Genomic DNA, 17670 nt, shown 5'->3' with positions numbered 1-17670 from the left:
GGAGCCTTCCTATTTTTTTTTTAACTTAATTCCATTTTCCACATCCCTGCTAGTTTGTCAGTTTCTTCTGTAATGAAGAGTTTTCCCTTTCTCTCCCCAATTTTTTTTTAAATGCCATTTTTGACTCTTGAATTCTTTTTTTAAAATTAAATTTGTTACTATCCTATATATTTTAAGATATTCTAAGTTAATATCTTTACATTCCCCCTGAACCACAGGATCTTAAAACACTTTAATCATAACATACACCTACCAACTCACATACCATTATTGTCCAGGATATTGGTGGTGTCTTGTTTTCTTTAACCCCACAGATTTTATGCAGTCAAGATTTGTTTCAATTTGCCCACATTTCCCATCGTCTTTGTGAATGATTCCTTTCTGTGTCTGAGATTTTCCTTCTTTATGTTCTTCCTTCCTGGAGTATATACTTTACAATGAGTCTCTTGGTAATAAACTCTGGTTTTGTTTGCCTGGAAATCTCTATTTTGCTTTTATTCTTTAAAGGTAGATGTGCATACTATTCACATGAAAATCTTTGGCCCTCCAATGGGTCAGTTGTAGTAAAATTCAAAGGTAATTTAGATGGAAAATGTTTAGAGAGTAGCATGAGAAAAGCATGTAAAAATGTTTTTTGTTATTTTCAATTCTCATTCTAAGTTCTGGTATATTCACGCCAGAAGAGTTAGAATGTAAACCACATTTAACTAGTCGATTTTATAAGTCTGGCCAAAGTCAGACAGAAACGTTGGTGACAAGGACCGACCAGGGTGAAGTTTCTGCACACTTCCTGCTACACACCAGCAGAAGCACCGGGAACTCCCACTCTTCCTGCAGCGCCCTGACTGTCATCTAGAATTAAGGTCCCTGCAATTAGTGACTCAGGTAACCCATTCCACATCTATGGAAAATTTCATTTTGTACAGGAATTAGGGAACTTCTCAACTTGGGAGGCTTGCACATGGAGAAATCAGAGGTGGTCAAAATCACACCACTTATTTAAAAAAGCAATTCAGTGTTTCTTTTAAAATATTCAGCTGTTCTGTCTTCCAGTGTAGTGATTTTATCTGCAGCTGAATGAATGCTGTCCTCAAATCAGTAAGAGTTGGCATGTCACTAGGAATCATCAGAAATGTTTTATTTCCCTTATCCTGAGCCACACAAATGAGATTCCTGAGGGGCTTTTTCTGCACTGCAATTTATTTTGGAGGGGTTCGCCCTTTCATTACGGTTACTGTTATTTGGGGTTTCAGTCTTATGTAGGTGCCTCAGCATGACTTCCCACCTTGGGTGGCCCCAGGATTTGTCTCCTGTCTACCTGGCGTGCCGGCTAAGTCGTCAGAGATCAGCATGTACCTGGCACAGACGACGGTTGCAGTCATAAATTACTTCTCTGCATTTGTGCTTTCCTATCATGCCAGGTCTCTTAGAGGTCTTTTCACTTTTTGCCAGCTGAGCTATGTATTTAAAGAGTTGTTTTTAGAGTTTTCTGCATTTTTAGGAATTTAGGGTAAAGAAGGTTTCTTATTTTGCCATATTACCCCTAACTGAAGTCCATGCCTTCATGTCTTTCTATTTTCGAGCTTTCCAAAAGATCCCTTTGTCTAAGTGCATTGTGATGCTCCTAAGTAGCTCCAAGTGAATTTGATGATTCATTTCTAGTGAGTTCTGTCCAATCTCTGTCACCAAAGCAAGCCTAAAACTACCTAGGCAAGTCTTATCGGCACCCTTTCTGGTACTGTTTTCAGATGCTGAACCATAGTAGACAACGATGTAAGTCAACCCCAAATTATTTGAGGACGAATGGATTAATGGCTTACATGTTTTTTAGATCTGGCGCAAATATGATGCTGATAGCAGTGGCTTTATATCAGCTGCCGAGCTTTGTGTAAGTGTTGCTGGGAATGGTCACTGGGTGAAGGGTGAGTTTGTCCATCACTGGGAATTTGATATATGGTTATCGATAGCTTGACTACTGTGCTTCCAAGAAGCATGGTATATATTTACTACATAAGAAAAAAAAAGTATTTGTGTTTTGAAGGTTTGGAAAATGCACGTGACATTGATTTCTCTGGGAAAGAGACAAAATTGAGGATTTATGACATCTTTTTCATGACTGGAGCTATTCTTTGGGTTCCATAAGCTCCCTTTTAAACATGACAGCTCTCCACGCTTAGATTTATTGCTTGCTAAAAGCATTTTATTTCCTTAAAAACAAACCATAATCCTTAATATAAAGCCTCTCAAGACCTTTGTGATATATTTGCTAACTATGTAAAACATGGCTCTTCTCTTGACGTCACAGAACTTCCTCCGAGACCTCTTCCTCCACCACAAAAAGGCCATTTCTGAGGCCAAGCTGAAAGAATACACTGGCACCATGGTAAGTCCCTGAGCAACATGATCCGTTCCCTGCTGCCTCCCCCCAGGCGCAGAAACAGTGCCTGTCACAGGGCAAGTGCCCAGTAAGTGTTTGCAGCTAAATGAATGCACGAGAAAAACCTCAGCTCTGGAAAACACTGGCTAAAACTGGGCTGCTTTAGCCTCTTTCTTGGGATGAGACTGCAGACTGCATGTATTTGAGAGAAAGAGCTGGTCACCTGTCCTTGGGGAGACCTGGAAAGTCCAATCAACACGAGGTTACTAGGCACCAGGCCAACAAATGTTAATCAAAGTCACGTAGAAGCAAGTGAACATGAGTCACTTAGGTGGTCAGGCCTGAACACGGGAGCTTGATGGTTCTACTCATTCAGCATGTTGATTTAGCACAGTCGAGAGTCAGATAGAAGATGTGTCCCACCTCTGCCACCTATTAGCTATGACCTTGGAAAATTGTCAAGCCCCCAACTTTACTTACTTCTTCTGTAACGTGTGGGTTAGAGTACCTACTTGCTGTGAGGCGGTGAGTCGACGCGCCCTGCAGCGTGTCCAGGACATAACGAGTGTGCGTACATGTCGGCTTTTATCGTAGTGGCTGTTATGGTACTTGCTGTCATTATTTTGTTTGCTCCTCATGGCATCCATGTCCTAAATGACCCTGAGATTATTTTGGTGTCAAAGCTCCCTGAAAAAGGGTCGAGTAGAAGAAGTTGCCTTTGGCGAACTCTTCTTCATATTATGTTACAGTACCTAACTTGGTGCATTTCTTCCTGTACTGATCAACTATTTGTACTGAATTAGATCTGGTTTCTCTACCTTTTGTCTCCCCCCAGCTCCCTCCCTATCTCCAGGTGTGTGCTTCGTTCCAATCAAACTCTGTAGGTTTCTTAATGAAGAAGAAAAGAAATTGCTGGTAAAGGCTTACTTACTTGTAGGATTGTTACATATATTCTATAAGGAGTTTTTGAACAGATCCATCTTACTGAACCTTCTGGTGAATAGTCAGGGATACATATCACTGAAAAGAGTTTGTGGGTTCCTGTTAAAATGTGTACCACTAAGTTGATTTATTTAGGCCTTTAATTGACATTTCCAAAACTGTACCATTTCTAACAACTTCTCTACAGTGTTGACATTGTTCATGTCATTTTACATATTTGCTGGTTGAACTTAGAAAGGGTAAGTGACTAAGTCACCACCAAGTTGAACTGTTTAACTCATTTTAAAGATCAGGTAACTGGGAAGTGGTAAGTCACCCACCCGAAGCAATCAAACTGGCAGCTGGACTCTCCTGGCCTTCAGGCCCGGGCCTCCCTGCCTCACACTCTGTCCTCTGGCTATTCTGAATGCTGCCACAGAACGGGCATTTGCCCTGGGAAGGAAGGAAGTGCTGTTGACCATGATAAACTGTAAATTGCCTAGACAGAAACAAAGCCAATGCCAAGGACAGAATCAAACCCTGGGCCAGGATTTCAGTTGGAAATAGTTTGGCTTCTTACTATGTCGATCTGTTCTAATAGCATGCAAAATGATGTTTGAAATCCTGAGTAAATGCTCAGCACCAAGGAGTGAAATGGGAAATCCCCTAGAAACACAGTTTCTCAGCGACAGAGAAATCTCAAGGTTCCTTTTGTCCTAATTTCCAGCCAACCCCTCCAACAGAGTAAATAGTATGAAAAAGCAAATTAGACTGAAACTGCCTTGGGGGAGAATATCACAGAGATTATTTTTCCAGTTGAACATTTTTCAACTTTGATTTGACACAGTGTTAAGCACTGGCTGTTGTTATCTTGATTTTATTAACTTATAAAACATGTACTATACAGTGAAATACTCGCATTTAGAATCTCCAGCATGTTTCCAGTATTTCCTTGAATATCTTTGGCTCTGAAGGGCTTCCCTCCACCTCTAACTGTAATACTAAACCACTGCTTTCTAACTTCTTGACAGAGATCATTTTTTCCCCTACTTTTCTTTACCTGGTTCTTGCTCATACTTCAAGATTCAGTTAAACATCATCTTGCCCTAGAAAATCTTGCACAGTGAATCCAAGTACCTCTCTACCATTGTCTTAGCATCATATCATCCATTAAATTCATTCCACAAATATTTATTAAATACTTGCTATGCTCTGGCACTAGTCTAGGCTGAGGATTCAGCAGTAGGCAAAACAGACAAAGGAGAGACTGACAACAAAGATAAACATAATAAATAACAAATCATTGCATGATAGAGGGTAACAGGTATTATAGAAAAAGTGAAACAGTAGAACAAGAAAGGGAGAGCAGCCAGGATTGGTAACTGGGGAGAAGGTGTCATTTTCAATTTTGTTAAGGTAGGTCCTTCTAGAAGGTGACATGTGAAGGACCAAGGGTGCCTGCAGCAAGCACAGGGCCTCCAGGGCTGGAGCATGCCTGGGATTTTAAGGAGCTGGAAAAGACCAGTATGACTGGAACAGAACAATCAAGGCTGAGGCTGAACTGAGGCCAGACCATGTCAGGCTATTTACACTATTTTGAGAACATGGGGGTTTAGTCCAAGAGAAATGGAGAGTCACCAGAGAGTTTGAAGCAGAGCAGCCAAGATCTGGCCACAGTGTTGAGAAGAGCCCAAAATGGGCAGGGAGGGAATGAGGAAGAGCCATTAAGAGGCCACTGCTGACATCCAGGTGGAAAAAGATGGCATCTTGGACCAGAGTAGAGGAGCAGAAGAGATGAGAACTAGACATATTCTGAAGATGGAACCAATAGGATTGATTTCCTGGTGAATCAGCTGGGAGTCAAGGGTGACACTGACATTATTTGTTTATGGATCTTTAATCCACTAGCTTGTGGCATCTTATCTCTGTGCCCTCAGCCCTCACATGGAGCCTGGCATGTAGTTGGTCACTTAATACAGATTGTCTGAACTGCTGCTCTGGCTTTATTTGGTGCCACAGTTCTAACAATATTCTATTGGGCTGCCCATCGAGTTTTTCTCTCACTACCCCGGCCTTTATCAAATCAGCCCACACCTGGGTCCTCGAGACCTTCACGGGGCCTTTTGCACCTCTCCTCTCAGTCCTGGCCTGTACTTCCCTCCGAGCCCTTATTGTTTCAACCTCCCCCAGATCTGCTAAAGTACGAGTAGCCTCCCTTATGGGGTGCTCTAGGTGGGGGGCAAGAGTGTTCACTAGGGACCCAAGGAGAGATGTGGGAGCTGTGTGCAGCACCAGGTTTCTCATTCCTATCGTGAACACCTCCTCCTCAGGGCCCTGGGGGTCCATATTATAGATGATGTTTTTCATACCAAATTCCCACAGTACCTGCTGGAGCTCTGCATACGTTTTCCAACTACTGGGAAAATATGGTAAATCACCCTGATTAGGCCAAACTACCCTGATGGCAGCTGTCAGCCATTCCAGGAGTGTCTGATTCCCTGAGGCATGATGGGCATTTTGCAACCACTGCCGGAGGGAAGGGTGAGTCGTCAGGGAAGCCATTCTGCTCATCCCAGTACCAGACACAACAATCTTTTCCACCCCCACATCCCAGAGACGTAAACGTCATTTAGGCAGAGATTCTGATGGCCCTCACGTCCACCAGCTCCTCCTGGGTGTAGGGGGGGAGCAGAGAGTGGTCCACAGCCTGGGGAGGGGCTGCTCCTCACCCTGAGGAGCCTGGGGTTATTTCGTTTTTATTTTCTTAATTACAGCCGGGCGGGCCTTTAAAACAGGAGAAGAGATGGTACCTTGGCCGGCGGCCTGGGCAGCAGATCCGCCAACGGCCCCGCCTGCTCCTCTCCCCCTTGGGGCTCCCCCATCACGGGCTCCTCCACCATCTCCGGGCTGAGGGCACCTCTCTTTCCTCCCCCTGCCCCACGGCCTCCTGCAACGCCGCTTTTCCTGCCGTCTCCCCCTCGCCGCTGCTAAGGAGTCTCCTAGGAGGGTGACCTGCCTTCTCAGTAACTGTCTCTCTTCTTTAACAGCACCCATGGGTTATCGCCCAGCTCCTCCCAGCGATGCTGAGGTGCGTCTCTCTCCCGCCTGAGTCCCTCGATAATCCTCTCTGTCTCCTGTATAACATTTTCCACTGTGTTATTGAAAAGAGACCCCACAGTGCCAGCCGCCACATGGCCCCCTAAGGTCTCCAAGCAGTCTTCCCACTCACCGAGGGCTAATTCTGCAGCTTCCGGTGTTTCCACCCTTCCCCAGTTCTGGGGAGGCCCCACCCCTCTAGGAGGTACTTTACCCCAGACCACTCCCCCACTCGGGGTTCCTACTTTGGAAGCCCCACAGCTGGGGGGATAATAACAGGTGAAACAGCACCTTCTGCCGCTGCACCCACTGGGGCCTCCCACCATCCACAGGAGCAGCCCTCCCAAAGGTCGCACCCATTATAACAGATTTCGGGTTCAGAGGCATCCTGCCGTCTGCCTCCAGATGTAAGCCGGGGGAGAGGAAATCCCGGGTCAAAATACCTCTAAAAACTGAAATCAGTCAAAGGGGGAAATGAAGTTGAAAACCTGTTTATTGCTTTCAAACTGCAGTCCAGGGACATCTTTCTCCTTTGCTCTGGAAGAAACCAGCAAGGAAGCAACCCCTCCCCTTAACCTCCCAGGTTCAGCCGTGCCCTCGGTTGCCCAGGTAATTACCAATGATATGGAGATGAACTTCTCTCCACCCTGAGGATACGCAAATGCACTAAAGCCACGCGAGATACTCTGGAAATGTTGCAGTTTTACCCACAGCGTCAAATGCTTTACTTCGGAGATGTAACCTACCAAATGAATTCAAATCTTCCCACATAAGGATTGGCACATTTGAAAGCTGTCTGAAACATCAATAGTAAACAAGTCCAGGCAGAACATCCAATGAGAAGAGAAAAGTTAAGGTCCGCAGACCTTGTCTTAATTAGTGTTCTGGACAAGGAAAGAAACAGCTTGTTAACAAAACCCGATTATGACATCTAATTGAGAGGTGTTGCCAATACCTGGTAAGGGGCAAGATTAGCTGTCTCAATAGAATATTATTAGATAATACTGAAATTTTAAAAATTTAAGCTCATACATGTTGGAGATTTTAAGTTCATTTACCTAAGTAGGGCATGGAACTTGAACTACTGTAAAACAACAAACTAAAACCTGAGACCATGGCAGACAAGGAGACGTAGGAGGCTGATTATCCCCGTCCTGTACCCTGGCTCCCGATCTTGTCCTTCAGGCCTACAGTAGAGTACCTGATGCCCCCACTTCTTCCTTCCCTGGGTCTGACCCAGGCCCACCTGAGATGCGACTGGGTTCAGTCCTGAGACCTCTTCTGTGTCCACCCTCACCCCACTGGCGATCTCAACCAGTCTCATGACTTTAAATACCAGCTAATGGTGACAATCCTGATTTATAGCTCTGGCTCAGGCCATTTCTCTTAACTTCTTGGGGATTCTTGAACTTAGCACGTCCAAAATGAAATTCTGACTTTCCCCCATAAACCTGCTCTGTTAATGGTCTTCCCAGTTAACATGAGCCTCCACCCTTTAAATTGTTTAAGCCAAAACTCCTGAAATCATCCTTGATGCCTTTTTCTCTCTCAATCCACATCTTATCAACAAATCCTACTGACTATATTCAAGATATATCCTGCATCTGGCCATTTGTCAACCTGTTCCAAAACACAAATATTTCCCAACTGGGTTATTGAAGCACCTTCCCAAAAGATCTCCCTATTTCTACTATTGTTCCCTGCAGTGTCTGTTAAATCCAGCAGCCAGAGTGATCGTGCTCTATCCTATCATGTGATTTCTCAGCTCAGAACCGTATCTTCCTTCCAGCCTCCTGGCTCGGTGATCCACCCCAGCCCTCAGTCCCGGCATCATCGTGTACAGTGACCTCTGGCCCCAAGGAAAACCCAGCCTGGCTCTGGACTCAGCACCCAAACCCCTGGGGGCTTAGTGTCTTGGGAAAGATAAGCCATTGCAATTTTCTCTGCTCAGTGCTGTCCTTTCTTCTTCCTCCGGGATCCCCTTCACAGAAGACTTAGGTCACACTGGTGTCTGCTTTGTCCTGTCTCAGCCTCTCCCCCTTTTCCTTCCTAGAATCTCCTGAGGCTTAGAGAGGACAGGCTTTCCCCTATAACAGATCCTCTTCAACTACTTTTTACCTTCACTGGAAAAACAACATTTCTTCTATACTCTAGAAGAAGAACCCTGTGATATGAGGCAGTCATAGTCAATTTAGACAAATATATAATCATAAGGGCAAAACAGAAAAGTGCTTCAACAACTTTGAAAATGAATTCCCATTACAAGTATTTCTTACAATCATTTCCCCTTCTGCTTTACAGATGAAGATCTTTGACAAAAATAAAGATGGCCGGTTGGATCTTAATGACTTGGCAAGGTGAGTAGCATGGATATGGTGTCATAGATTCAGAAAGATTATATTGGTTTGGGCACAGCACACACTTCTTCTTGAAAGGCACAGATCAAGTCTCACCTAAAATCCTGAAGATAGGTGCATCTTACCAGATAAATAGCAGTGGTTCTGCATATATTGGGCTAAGAGGTAGCTTTGTGAAGATAATGAAAGCTCTGCTCCTCAAAATTCATAATGCACAAAATTTTCGTAAAGTTTCTTGGACAGGTCATGGGCCCACCCTGCCCTCAAAAGCCAAACATTCATGGTCCTATATAGGGAACCCATAACAGAAATAGTCTGAATTCCATTCACTGTTTCTGGGAATGTGGAGCAGTTCAAGATAAGTGAACTAACTGGACAAATAAGCCAGACTCCAGCTGTGCCCCCTGGTCTCCGAGTGTTGCTGTTTTCTCTGTGGAGCACCAAGCATCGCAAGGCCTCAAGTGGAAGAGGAAAGAATGACAGCAGAGGCAGCTCAGGGTCTGTGAAAACGCAGCCCATGAGCCTGGTGTTGTGACAGATAACGGGCATGTCAGCGTGTTCTGTTAAGCCTAGCTGGCCCCAAAACAACCAGAGGTTTCCCACAAAAGGAAAAAGACATTTTGAATAGATGAAGAGAGTTCAAATCACTGGATCCAGAAAACGCAGATATTCCCTTAGCGGGGAGCGACTCTATCACCAGGAGCTCCAGGACCAGGCCGGCTGTCAGTGGTGGACCGGACGGTGAGAGAGGGCGGCAGTCATAGGCTGGAGGGCAGAAGCTGGTGTCACCGGGAAAGAGGAAGCCCAGGGCCTGAGGGCGAGTTTTCAGTGACAGGGAGACTTGGTATTGTCACAAAAGATGTCGGTTTTGTCCCTTAGCGGATATTGACCTGAGTTTAGAATCTGCAAAATCTGTTGCCAGCCACCTCCTCTGGCCGTTCTTAAAAGGGGCCTGTGAAAGGGACACGCCAGGACAACTCTCTCCTCGATAATGACCAGGACATCGACCCCAACGCCTTTTAGGCTCTTCCATTTGGGGCCTCAAAGGAGCTGTGAGGCGGCCTGTGTGTCTCTCTTTGGCCACCTACCCAAGGACCTTCATCCCAATTTTGGCTACTTCGATGAAGAGGCACTGAGAGACCAGCCAAACCCGACGGGGCAAGAGCGATTCTCCCCAAAGCTTAGGACACAAGGGACCTCAGCCCTGCGGTGCTGCCTGCGTCTCCTGAGGCCCGCTCAGTTCTCACAGCTGGGACTGCCCAGTGGAGGCAAGGTCTTCTCTCAAGTGGAAGTCAGTTCTAGCGACTCTGAGAGCTGTGTGAGACGATGCAGCAAGAAGACCCAAAGCACCTAAAAGATTCACTCAAAAATGGCAGTCCTGATAAAAACAAAAAAATGTCTTTGATCTCGTGGCTCCCTCCACCCAAAGTACCTACCCACCTGGCACTTTGACTCAATTAAGCAATTCCCAGGGGTTGTGCATCAAGGACCCTTGAGCGCCTTCTGGAAGCTGGAATGTGCCACTGTCAGTAAGCTGCTCTTAACTCGGGAAGTCTGAACACTTCCTTTACTTCTGAAATAAAATCCATGGACAATATAACCTACCTATACACACAATGCAAAAATAGTTAGTATAATGCACAAATTATAACACATAAAGAATAAACAAAAGGAAAACAATAATAAGATAACTTGTATTTCAGTGTGTACATGGGTAGATACAACAACAGCGAAGACATAATGAGGTGGTCAGTTGCTTGCATCTTGGTGTAGAATTACCTTGAATATGGCAGTTCGGATGCTGACTGATAAAAGTGTGGTATTTTGACAATTCGTGTCAGGAACTCAATACTGTTGATGTGATTTTATAAAATAACATGTAAGTCTTGATAGAGTTCCAAATGAAATAATGCACAACCATCCCTCAATTTACACAACTCAGTATACGATATGGATAATTTACACAAATTAGTCAACTGTCTATACCTTGAGAAAAATACCCTGACTGCTTGGGGCCAATGGATAGAGAAGGACACTGTCCTTGCAGAATCCCAGGAAATTCCACCCTCTGCTTGACTCAGATTAATTCTCTCCACCCTGGGCATCCAAAGGAGCAAAACTTTCCAACTTGTTGAATGATATTTTTCTGCCTTTCTCTGTATCTACCCATGACCATGAATACAATGCCGACCCAGTGTGTCGGTCTTTTGAAACTGACTGTATTACACCGAAGTACAATTGTAATTAAACAGAGGAGCCAGAAATACATTTCACTTTCCAAAACAAAAGCCAGATTAGATTTTTATTGAGTATCACTTATGTACCATAAAACTTACTCTTCTAAAGTATATGATTCAGCATACTTTAGTATATTCATAAGGATTTTCCAACCATCACTATTACCTAATTCCAGAACATTTTTATTAAGCCAGAATGATACTCTGTACGTATCAGGTATTTCTCTTCCCTCTCCTGCCAGCCCCTGTTAACAACTGATCTCCTTTCAGCTTCTATAGATTTGTTTATTCTGGGCGTTTCACATAGATGGTATCATACAATATGTAGCTTTTCATGCCTGATTGGGGTTCTTTATTTCTTCATGTGGATTTGTGGGTAAAATTGTAATATTTCCAGAATATCTCACCTGGCTTTAGTGCATCTGCATATCAACAGGTGTTCCTCAGGGGTGGGCACAGTTCATCTCCACATCAGTGGGTAGTTACCTGGGCAACGAGGGCTTATCTGAACCTGAGAGGGGAGGGGGAGGCCTTGCTTGCTTCTGTCCTAGCAGGAAGGAGAGGGTCCTGGACTGCAGTTCGTAAGTAATAAATGGGTTTTAAACTTTATTTCTCCCTTTGACTGATTTTGGTTTTAGGTGTATTTTGTGCCAGGATTTCCTCTCCCTGGAGTTACAGGATTCAAGCTACTGTCTAGTGTTTTTTTCATTTCCTCCTCAAGAACGTCCTTTAGTATTTTGTGCAGGTCACATTTGTTGTTGTTGATAATTGTTGGTTTTTTGTTTAGTGACTTTTTTTGAACTAATTCTGTAAAGTCTGTATCTTTGCATGTGTGGACACTGAAGTCTCTGCTTGGTTGGCTTAATGGTTAGTTAATGATTTGACAGATTTCTTACATGCCTGGAACCAGTAAGTCTCCCAGTATTTGTTGAGGGGCTCTATGGCCATGTTGGGGCACATCTTCAACATTTAAGCAGGCAGTTTGCAACTGCCTTAGCTGCCTTCACTTCCTGCTTGCGTAAAGCCTGAAGATAAGTCAGGTGTGAGCTGAGGGCCTTCTCGGGTCTTTCCTGAGCACACACACAGCCCTGGGCAAAGATACAGCCCTATGCATGTGTGTGGCCTTCTAGATTCCCAGAAACATGTTAAAGCTTATAAAAGCCCCTATGGACATCTTATTCCCCAGTTTTTCCTTTTAAACTTTCTGATTGGCCTATTGTTGATCTGCACTCTCATCGACTACTTTGGTCAGCTGTGATATTAAACAATCACCTCTATTTTTGACAACTGCCACCAGGGTAAACGGTTTTCCACTGAGTAAGCTCAAAATCAGGTCAAATAAAGACACCCTTGCAAGTGGGGTCTTTTAGGGAAGCATCAAAGAAGTCAAATAGTGGCAGTTCTCTGGTACTTAGGCTTTGAAAGAGCTCCAAGCCCGTTCTGCCCACTACAGCAGCTGCCAGATGGTTGGCCTTAACCTGGCATAGTGCACTCTTGGTTTCAAGAGTACCATAGAGCTGGGGGTGAAGGGATGAAGCAGATTAAAATGGCACAAAATACATTGCTGTTTTATCAAGATTTAGTCATTTTTCCAGAACAAGCACTCTCCAGATTTCTGAAAGCTTTTGGCTAATCTCCAGAGTTTTGAAAACAATTATTCTAACCATTTTTTGGCCATTTTTCTCATGCTTTTATGAAGGAGCTAATTTCCATAAGCCCATACTCTTCCATTTTCCATCCAGATGAATTTTTAAAAGCCTCTATAAAAGTCTTTCCCAATTAATTTCTTTGTTTTTCTTATGTGTACATTCCTATTTTTTAAGCATCTATCCTATTCTGCAGAATTATGTGGAAATTGTCTGCCCTTTCCTCACACCAGAGTTATGAGTTCGCTTGTCACTGATAGCTGACAGATCATCATGTGGATTCCTTTTTTTTCCATTTAGGATTCTGGCTCTTCAGGAAAACTTTCTTCTCCAGTTTAAAATGGATGTAAGTAGCAACACTTCTTTAGATGGGTATATAACATTCATGTTTCTCTACATATTCGAAAAGAAGAGAAGAAAGGAAGGAAAGATTTGAGGAGAGAAGAAAGTAATCCCTTCAACTTATCTAGAGACTGACAAGGCTCACTGTTGGGATCAAGGGGTTAAGGGTCATTGACTCGAAGTTTACAAAAATTGTTTAAGACCCTGAAAGAACTGTGCAACTTAAGTTTCACACTGCTGGATTGACACACTGTTTTCTCCATACACAGGCTTGTTCTGCTGAAGAAAGAAAGAGGGATTTTGAGAAAATCTTTGCCCACTATGATGTTGTAAGTGTGTCTCTTTATTGTGCTGGCTATCTTCAGGTAAGAAGCTTGTTCAACCCCTGTGCAGGGTCATCCCACCCACAGAACCTAAACTTACATGACAAATAGCAATCACACATGCACGTTGCTGTGCCAAGTCACCCTCAAGCCTCTCTGTGTAACTTCGTAGAACCAAATAAAAATGGTAAAAGGAGTATTTATGGTGAGAAGAGAATAAAATCACAATAGTTTTTTGCATCTTAGTTTCAAATTGGGAGAAAATTTCTCCTTGAACTCAATTTAGAATAAAAGGTTCAAAAACAAAAGCAAGAAATCAAATAAAAAACTGCATCCAACCCAAAGAAATACAAGCAAAGTGAGACCTACCCGACTGTCTTGCCAATGGGTTTCAGCCCCGGGCAAGTTCGCTATGGATTCAATGTGACAAAAGAAATGGACAGCAAAATGTTCTTGGGGTGAAAGGGTTATACCCAGGTTTATTTCCAGGTGGCAGGTCAGTCACTAGAATCCCGTTCACTCAGTGTGAGTCTGTGTGCAGCAAGCCCGTCTCTGCCTCTGGGCCCCTCTGTCTGCACAGCCATCCTGCACAGCCATCCTCTGGGCCTCTGTCCTCGGTGCTGCCACCACTCCCAGCCTCTGCTCTGCTCTCCTGCAGCCTTGCAGCCCTGCCACCGTGTTGTGCCCAGAGCACTGGATGGAGCTCTTTTATTTTATTTATTTATTTATTTATATTTTATTATTTTAATTTGGTACCATTAATCTACAATTACATGAGGAACATTATGTTTACTAGACTCCCCCCTTCACCAAGTCCCTGCCACATACCCCATTAGTCACTGTCCATCAGTGTAGTGAGATGCTGTAGACTCACTACTTGTCTTCTCTGTGTTGCACAGCCCTCCCTGTACCCCCCCACATTATACATGCTAATCATAATGCCCCCTTTCTTTTTCCCCATCCTTATCCCTCCCTTCCCTCCCATCCTCCCCAGTCCCTTTCCCTTTGGTAATTGTTAGTTCATTCTTGGGTTCTGTGATTCTGCTGCTGTTTTGTTCCTTCAGTTTTCCTTTGTTCTTATACTCCACAGATGAGTGAAATCATTTGTACTTGTCTTTCTCTGCTTGGCTTATTTCACTGAGCATAATACCCTCCAGCTCCATCCATGTTGTTGCAAATGGTAGGATTTGTTTTTTTCTTATGGCTGCATAATATTCCATTGTGTATATGTACCACATCTTCTTTATCCATTCATCTACTGATGGACACTTAGGTTGCTTCCATTTCTTGGCTATTGTAAATAGTGCTGTGATAAACATAGGGGTGCATCTACCTTTTCAAACTGGGCTGCTGCATTCTTAGGGTAAATTCCTAGAAGTGGAATTCCTGGGTCAAATGGTATTTCTATTTTGAGCTTTTTGAGGAACCTCCATACTGCTTTCCACAAAGGTTGAACCAATTTACATTCCCACCAGCAGTCTAGGAGGGTTCCCCTTTCTCCACAACCGGAGCTCTCTATATAGAGTCAATAGCCATGTATTGCCCACAGGTGTGCAGTGAGCTAGTCACCCAGGGCCAGGTGAGAATCCTGCCACAGGAACTCTCATTTTATCCACAGTGACATACAAGCTGCTTCTCTTATAGGATTAATTATTTGGTTCTTATTTAGAGAGGAGAAAATAATAATTCAAAAGCACAAAGTATGGGAAAGAGATCACATTTCTTGAGGACAAGGTAGGGTGATGAGAAAGGAAGAAAAGCGATAAAGTTGGGAAAGGTCTAAAGAGACATCATCCTCAGACCAATCAGACTGGGCATCTGTGTGTCATTTTCTGAGCAGAAAAGAGCATCAGCCAGAAGAGGCCATGCAGCCAAGTGTTTGAGTGCATAGCATCTGTGACCGGTTACCCGGGTCTGAATCATGGCTTATTAGCTGTGTGAACTTGAGCAGGTTCCTTATCTATAAAATTAGGTTGATGACAATAATAATAATAACTACCTCATGGGGTTGTTATGATAATTAAATGAATTCATGTTTGTAAAGCTCTTAGAAGAGTGCCTGGCATATAGCAAGCACTATATTATTGTTTGGTTAATACACTAAGGAAATAAATTTTTTAAATAGTGTGGTAAAGTTTCAGGCTGAAGAAATGGATCAGTTATCACAACTGGAACTTAAATTGAAGTATTTTAATACATATTGTATTTTGTAGACACTTTTATGAGTAGAAAAAATAAAGGTTTTTGTACAAATCAAATAATTCTAATATGTTCATGTAATCTAGTCTCTCATGAGTTAAAAAATGTATTTTAAGTCATTAAATCATTGCTAAATCATAAAGCGAAATCAAAAGATGTCAACCTACCCTTCAAAGGATCAATATGATGTGCAATTGACAGTTTTCTGAATTGAAGCCTGGTATTTGGGAAGCAAATAAAGTCAGAGTATGTCTATGTCATGTTAATGCTCTTTGTAAAAGCCAAGGAACTTAAAAAGGATTGCTTCCTGTTTGATAATATAGGGTAGTTATTTACAAGGAACTTCTTTGGTTTATTTGCAACATTCACATCCTGCACAGAGAACGCAAGTTGGAACATGGTGTTTCTCACCCTGTTTGCAGTCAGAAAAGAGTACTGATTTGGTCTCTTTGTCTAACTTATTCTTTAGCTTTGTGACTTAAGAAAAAGATATGTGGTTTTGATTGGATCTTTTATCTTTCAGAGTAAAACTGGAGCCCTAGAAGGCCCAGAAGTGGATGGGTTTGTCAAAGACATGATGGAGCTTGTGCAGGTGATTTCATGAGGCTGTGTAGATTATTCCCATCACGAGTTGGGGTTGCCATTTTTATTGATTCCATTTGTTTTATTTTTGGGAATCGGTAGAGCTGAAGATAAACGCTGGAGAGAGTATCTAGGAACATTGTCTATTTAATAACTATTCAGCTTCTTTGAAACCCAACAAATCTCCCTTTCTCCCTTTGTTATGGAAAAACCTGAAAAACCTGGACTGTTTCACTGACAGAAGAACAAAGCAGCACTTGGAGGTCTTGGAGTGTTGAGGGTTTATTTTTACACAGGCAGGTTCAGAGGGGAGTAATCTCCCAAGGTCCGAGCCCCAAACAAAGGCAATATATATCTTTGTGCTTCCGTATCTGCAACATTTCTATGTGCAAAGCAAGCAAGCAAGTGGGAGTTAGTTTGGGGAGTGAGTGCCTGGTGGAGCGGGGAGTGAAGGGGAGGGGGAAACGGGAGTGTCTGCTGTCTTTGCTAAAGAAGAGAAGCAGAAAGGAGCCACCTGGACTCGATTGCTGACCTTGTAAATGTTTCCCTATCACCTTAAAATCATTTGTAGTTTCAATTAAGTGAGGTCCCCATAGGAGCTTCTTGTCATCATCATTTAAAAGTCATCTATTTCACCAAAGGAGCACAGTGCCACTGTATATATTACCATTTTATTTTTTGATTTTAGAAAGCACTTTTTCTTAGATTTGGTTATTAGAATAACAAACATTTTAAATTTAATTGCATGTAATTAATCCAATATTTGGGGATCTAATTGATTTTTACAGGGGAGCTGCTTTAACACCTAACCTAAGATGGCTACTTACCCATCAAAACATTGTTGTGGTTTGATGCAATTTAGGCTGTAACCTACGTCACAGAGCTGTTTTACCCAGAGTAGACAATGTTTCAAACGAGCAATCTCCTTTGAGATCCTGGTGAACTGTATTGACAGGCTACATGATTCAGTTAAACAGATACTTTCCAGTTTGTTTTCTGTGGGACTGTGTAGCCACTGAGTTTACTAGTCTCAGATCTTTAGGGATGTTTTGAGGTTTGTACTGGACACAATGACTGTCTTGATTGGCCCAAATGACAACAAATTAGAGTAGCAACCATCCACTGTTTCTGAAATTCCAGCCTTGTTTGAAAAACCTGGTTAAAACTACCAAGTTTTACCTCAGAAAATTTCCCAGATCCCAATTTTTGCATAAATCTCCAGGAAGTTCACATACTGTGATTGAGCAGGCATGGATAAGATTTTTTTTCCAACATCTAATCAGGATGACAGAGATGTCTTCTTTGATTTCCAACTCCTGTTCACATCCCAATGAATGCTGTGACTCCTCTTCATTCCCTTCACCTGCTGCTTGTGTGGAAGATTTTACAGGTTTTTGCAGAGCCAGAAGAGTTGGAGGGTGTGAGTGTGGTATTGCCTTTTACATTGATTGCTAAAGGAAAAACCCCATTTGACTCACTATCTATTTAATGCCAGAATGACTTCTGTAATAGAAACCAAGCAATTATCTATGGGATATTAGGCTGCATGGTGAAGGCCTTGCCAAACTGGAGTTTTAATTTGGTTTTGAT

General features: G+C 43.0%; 1 protein-coding gene across 1 annotated transcript in view; it reads left to right on the top strand.

The window, feature by feature from the left end:
* The window catches only part of SCGN (secretagogin, EF-hand calcium binding protein), a 42777-nt gene that overhangs the window by 11262 nt on the left and 13845 nt on the right, over nucleotides 1-17670 (top strand). Inside the window, exons 5-10 of the mRNA XM_036911650.2 lie at nucleotides 1832-1888; nucleotides 2306-2383; nucleotides 8696-8751; nucleotides 12935-12980; nucleotides 13246-13305; nucleotides 16022-16090. Of these exons, the coding sequence (XP_036767545.2) occupies nucleotides 1832-1888; nucleotides 2306-2383; nucleotides 8696-8751; nucleotides 12935-12980; nucleotides 13246-13305; nucleotides 16022-16090 (366 nt within the window). The remainder of the gene's footprint in view (nucleotides 1-1831; nucleotides 1889-2305; nucleotides 2384-8695; nucleotides 8752-12934; nucleotides 12981-13245; nucleotides 13306-16021; nucleotides 16091-17670) is intronic.

This window comes from Manis pentadactyla, chromosome 16 (assembly GCF_030020395.1).
Source record: "Manis pentadactyla isolate mManPen7 chromosome 16, mManPen7.hap1, whole genome shotgun sequence".
NCBI classification, from domain to species: Eukaryota; Metazoa; Chordata; class Mammalia; order Pholidota; family Manidae; genus Manis; species Manis pentadactyla.
This window is presented reverse-complemented; position numbering and strand designations above follow the sequence as displayed.